Source organism: Triturus cristatus, chromosome 10, assembly GCF_964204655.1.
Source record: "Triturus cristatus chromosome 10, aTriCri1.1, whole genome shotgun sequence".
Lineage (NCBI taxonomy): Eukaryota > Metazoa > Chordata > Amphibia > Caudata > Salamandridae > Triturus > Triturus cristatus.
The window spans coordinates 1,184,496,967-1,184,502,962 of record NC_140593.1 but is presented as its reverse complement, the minus strand read 5'-3'; the positions used below and the strand labels follow the sequence as shown (position 1 = coordinate 1,184,502,962).

The 5,996-nt window shown below is 42.1% G+C and overlaps 1 protein-coding gene across 1 annotated transcript; it reads left to right on the top strand.

Moving 5' to 3' along the window:
* Positions 1-228: 228 nt before the first annotated feature.
* LOC146796978 (olfactory receptor 5V1-like) lies at positions 229-1,161 on the top strand. The gene has a single exon (XM_085631481.1). The coding sequence runs from the start codon at positions 229-231 to the stop codon at positions 1,159-1,161; it is 933 nt and encodes a 310-aa protein (XP_085487607.1).
* Positions 1,162-5,996: the final 4,835 nt, after the last annotated feature.

Sequence of the window (5,996 nt, the reverse complement as noted above, 5' to 3'; positions counted from 1 at the left end):
TGGAGAAATCTGCAAGTCTTAGTTTTGTCATTCTTTTCATAATGTCCATCCAAATAGAATTAAAAAACCTATCAACAAAGCTAACGGTGCTGCAAAAACACTGTCTACTATTTGGAACACTCTGTCATGTTTTAAGTAATTGAGTGATGATTGCCCAGTATAGTGCCATTGAGGCGTTGATACTATGCCTTCTTTTTCTCCTATAGGTGCTTAGTGCTCAAAGTAGAAATGAATGCCCACAACTTGACTACAGTGACAGAGTTTATCCTCCAGGGCCTATCAGATGTTCCAGAGCTGCAGGTCACACTATTCGCTCTATTCCTGGCCATGTACCTGGTAGGGGTACTAGGGAACTCGACCATCATCACACTCACTACTGCTGACCCCAAGCTTCATACGCCCATGTACTTCCTTATCAGGAACTTATCGCTGATCGACCTCTGCCTCATGACAGTCATCGTCCCCAAGCTCTTGATCAACATTATCTCTGTAAAGAAGACCATCTCCTTTGTCAATTGCATGTCCCAGTTGTTCTTCTTTGTTTTATGTATGGGGATAGAGAGCTTCCTGCTTGGAGTGATGGCTATTGACAGGTACATAGCCATCTGCAAACCTTTGCACTACTTGATGGTCATGAACAGGAGAATGTGTGCTCTCTTGGTGTCTGGCTGCTGGATAATTGGTGTCCTGCACTCCCTTCTGTACTGTGTGACAACATCACTGCTCCCCTTCTGCAGCATGAACAAAATTCAGCAGTTCTACTGTGACCTCCCACCGCTCTTTAAGCTCTCCTGCTCCAACACCGACTCCAACGAGCTTATAATTTTATTTGAAGGTTTCATCCTTGCTACAGCCTCCATTCTTGCTATAGTTGTCTCCTACGTCAACATAATCATCACCATCTTGAGGATCCGCTCTAGAGAGGGAAGGCGTAAGGCCTTCTCCACCTGCTCCTCCCACCTGATCACTGTTATTTTGTACTATGTAACTGTTTCTTTCAACTATTTCCGCCCCAAATCCAGCTACTCACTAGAAAAGGACAAGTTTGTGACCCTGATGTACACTGTTGTCATACCAATGCTGAACCCTTTCATCTACAGCCTGAGAAACAAGCAGGTGAAAGGTGCTTTCAGAAAGATTACTGGCAGATCATCTCTATAGAAAGTAGCATCTCTCTTTCAAAGATGCATTTGTGCATTAATTGTGACCATAAAACATTTATATTTGTGCCTTTTCATTTTTCCAAGTGGAACAAAATTACACATGCAAAATCACTCTTTTTTTCATACGGTAAACTGGTTGAAAAGATCCAAACTGTGTGACTAATTGCACTTTTCAGTGAGATAACATGCTGGCTTCCTCTGCTTGGGGAGCTTGCATTAATAGCCGCCCTTTTTCCAAGGCCATACCTGAATTTATTTTTGTATATAATCTGAGAAAACTTTCTTCACAGGTGGAGGCCATTTAAAGCTAACACCGACTCTGATCATAATCTGTAATTGTTATGAGACGGGTCTAGGTTAACTCTATTTATCCATTTGTTACATGAACAAACAACAATCAACAAACCCAAATTGTCTAACTTTTGAAGTGTATATTGTTATTTAATTTATGGGTGGAGATTGGATCAGTATGTGCTTTGGCATGTAATTTTGCAAAATCGCATTTGAATGAATTACACATGTATGCTTTTTTAATCTGTTGGGTTGTATGTGTGGGTGAGTTTTTTCATGGTGAAATGGTTGTATTACTATTCTATTTTCAGCATGTCACCATATTGTGATGGATCCATTATAGGGGCAGGTACTCATTCACAGGTATCACGTCGCCAGATACGTAGACAGAAACATATGTGCCATGCTGTATCATCATATGGGAAGGAATCTCAGCACACAGTAGGTATTCCCATCATATGCACATGAACTCTTGAGGGGGCCTAGATGAGCTTCCTGAAACTGGGTATGGAATATTTCTATAACTCAACCTAAAATAGGAGTTCATTTGACCTTCAGATGACAGCCAATATAATGTTGTTGGGAATTTGATAGACAGTCCAAACTTATTTGGTCTAAATTAAAAAGAACTGCCTTTTGTAGATTGCCTCCAGTCAGGGCATTTTAAAAACACTACTCTGCAAAGTCCCAGCCTAACTCCTGGGTTAAATAGATATAAAATGTTATGACCACCTCACATTGCTATAATTGTGAAACTTATTGTGAAAGACATCAAATCAATTCATCACTCTAGTAAGCAAGCCCAGTTGTGGTCACACAAATTGACACACCATAGATATCCCTACCCCGCAGGCCTTTCCTCTATCAGACCGGACATGGCTCAACCAGTGGGAACTGATTGCACCTCTGCTGCTGATGCACATCAGGACTACATATGTAGGAACAAACCTTGTTGCAGTGCTTTGGATTTGTGTTCCCCTCTGCCTGCCTAGTTTGTATCTATATCTTTGAGTCTACTGAGGCAGTTTCATGGCTTTGCGAATGTGCAGTCAGAGTACCAATCTCTGCTGGACATGGATTACACTCAAAAGTATCCTCACCCTTTTGTTTACTGCCCTCTCAAAAAGTTAGGGGAAGACGTACAGTTAGAGTTGGTTGATCAAATCTGCAGGAGCACTCACCTTATAAAGTCTGTCCATGGAGAATGTTGACAGATCCCTATCATGGCCTCTTTGTTCAGTCCTTCAGAATTTCTGTTCTCCCTGAGTGTCCATTGTGGATTGCAACAGGTGGCATGTTTGTGATGCTTGTGTATACAGCTGGAAGGAGTAAACAGTGATTGGTGCATATGACAGAGATTGTCTTCATCCTGGTCTAAGCAACAATGTGCATGAAGCTCCCCCATTAAAAACCCCGTAGAGCCTTAAAGAGAGTTTTGGGAATCAAGATCCAAACTTGGTTACTCTTGAAGAGTGGCTTGGATTGGTCCTTCTCCTAGAGACATGGGGCCTTATTTAGAGTTTGGCGGAAGACACAATCTGTTACAGATTTTGCAGATTTTCCCATCCCCCATATTACAACTGCCATAGGAGATAAAACACTTGTAATGTGTCAGGCAGAGCATTCAACAGGTCTTTCAATCTGTGGAAAGCAAGTGAAATGCTTATAAGGAACTAAAAGTCAGACTTTTGACATCCTTGTTACCCAAGAAAAATGTTTATTGCAATGACACATATTTCATCCACTGTTTAACGGTCTGGAGAGACGACTGACTTATTTTAAAATTCCGCAAGCTGGAGAAAACACTGACCACAGCTCAAGTCTCTCACACAGTTGAATATTGAGGCTGAAACACTAACATCAAAATGTAACTTAGAAATTAGTAAATATTGTGAAAGACTTGTTCATCAAAGATAATGACCCCAAATGTCTAGGCTACCAGTGTGGATACAACCTGCCACACACCAATTCATGAATTCCCAATCACGGCAAGCACCATAAGGGTCATCTCTGTCACCAGATGACACAAGACAATTCGATGCCAAAGTCACACGAACCTCAAGGTCACATCATAATATTAGAGAAGTCACAGCTTACAATGATTATTCCCCCACATCATCCACCGAAAGAGAGACAATGAGTACAGCCAAACACCTCTCTATCAGAGGCAGTATTCTGATGGCTGCTGCTGCGGATGTTGTCTTAGCTTGTCTTGGACAGTGATATCCAAGGAATATAATTTTCAATCTCAGAAATTCCATTCTTGGTTGACACAGGTACCACAATTAATGTCTTTAGCAAATGTGTCAATAGCCACTAAACAAATATTCAGTAATGGAGAGTAAACCAGTCAAATTATTAACAATAAATTAGGAAATTTAAGTCATAGATGACATTTTCAGATTTTATTTCTGAAAATGAACTACACTTTATACTTTCAAGCACTATATTGTTTTGTTTGTGTAAATTAAATCATATCTATTCATCTATGCAACTGGTTGGTGTAGAATATCTGTGATATAACATTAACACGTCCCTGTGGTCCCAATGGCGGTGTATGTCATCTTTCTAGCACAAAGTGCCACGTTTGGGGCATTACCATACCGGTCAAGTGTGACATTGGTTTTGGTTTCTATGGCAAACAGCCTATTTAGGTTTTCAGCACATCACATGACCCCTGACCAATAACATTTTTAGAGGATAAAATGTCAAGGATGTGCGAGAGAGAGCATAGGTGTTTTAGGTACTGAAACCGGAATCTGAGTAGGTAGGAAATATGGCAATATTAAAGAGTGTGATTTTCTGTCAATCTAATACATATTTTTGGCTTGAGTATTTCATTTTGTAACAAAGAGACTACTTTTAGAACTTGCAAAGAAAGATGCATCTGCTGAGTCACATCCTGCTAAGATAACAAAAGACAGGAAGGAGAAGATGGCGGCTGGCTAAGGACTCCAGGCACGAGCTCCGAGCCCTCAGGAAACAACACAAAACAAGCATTGGCATAGCCAATAGGTCTCGCCTTTGGGACCTTATAAATGTTTAGCCATGCAACAGTTGCATAACTAAACACTTATAAGGTCCCAAAAGCGAGACCTATTGGCTATGCCAATGCATGTTTTAACTGCTGCAATCTATTGAAGCCTCACGGAGAACATCAAAGTGGCCGCGCGGCCCTGAAAGTGAAAGTAATCGCGGTAAAGTGCGATGCGCGCGCCCGCGCACATGCACTGTAGCTCTAGGCTGGCCTGGTAGCACTTTTTGGAGCCCTCTCAATAAGTCTCGCCAGACCAGCGCATGCGCTGGGTCAGGCGAGACCTAAAAATGAGCAGATAATTAGGCGGAGAATGAGTGTAGAACCGGCTAAAGCACTTATAAAATGAAGGTTGATTAAAAATTGCAAGAAGAGACAAGGAGAGGAAAAACAAAAAAGTTTACCGGCACTCGACGACACTCGATACTCGACTCAGAGCCTAGCTGAAACTCCATCCCGCACGGCTCGCGCTGCCGAGGGGAGAGCGAAGACACGAAAGGGAGAAAGTGGAGTCAGAAGAGGCAGCGCGCAACAGTGCGATCTCCCCCTGCGGTGTGTGGGCAAAAGCTGTCATGGCGTGCCAAAGGAACAGGAAGGCTGCCGCAAGGGTGCAGTTCAGAGGGAAAACATCGGCAGTACCAGGAGGAGGAAGAGGCCCCTGTGAACAGCTCGGCACCGAGGAAGGTGTGGCAACCGAAAGTGTGGCTGGGCTTGGAGGTGGACGAAGTCCGCACGAAAGGGTGAGTGAGAGGAAGTCGAGTGCTTAATAGAACCTATTGAAGCACAACAGAAGAAACACTCGTAGCCGGAATATACTGGAGCAAAAAGTAGTAATATAGAGAAATCAAGAGGGTAAGGAGCTCGAAAGGGGCAGAATGATTAACAAAGGAAGAAAAGAGGAGGCTTCTCCAGGGAGGGGATGGAAGCAAAGAAATTCACTAAGAAAAACTCAAAAAGAAAAAAAAGTGCACAAGGTGGGGCGCAAAACCGGGGAAAAAAAGAAAGAAAAGTCCAAAACAAGCAATATAAGAGAGGAAGGGGGGCAGGGAAAACATGTAGGAGGCATAAGAATCATATTAACTCCAATCAAACTCAAACCAAAGAAAAAAAGTAAATGGCATTAAACATCATGTCATGGAATGTGAACGGCCTCAGGATAAGGAAACGAAGGGCAAAACGTTTGGAATACCTGAAAATATCAGATTGCAAAATAATAATATTGCAAGAGACTCATCTACTGAAGGAAGAGTGGGTAAAGATCCTAAAGAACCAGAAATGGGTGGATACATATGTCCGTACAAATCAAGAGTGCAATGTAAAAGGTGTAGCAATCCTGTTTAAAAAATCACTGAAGGTAAAGATCGAATGTTCTGAGGTAGACAGGAAAGGAAGATGGGCGATAGCAAAAATTCAAATACATAACAACCCATACACAATACTGGGATACTATGGCCCCAATATGGACAACCCCGAGCCTCTTCAAAAAGCATACTCCCAACTCTCATCAG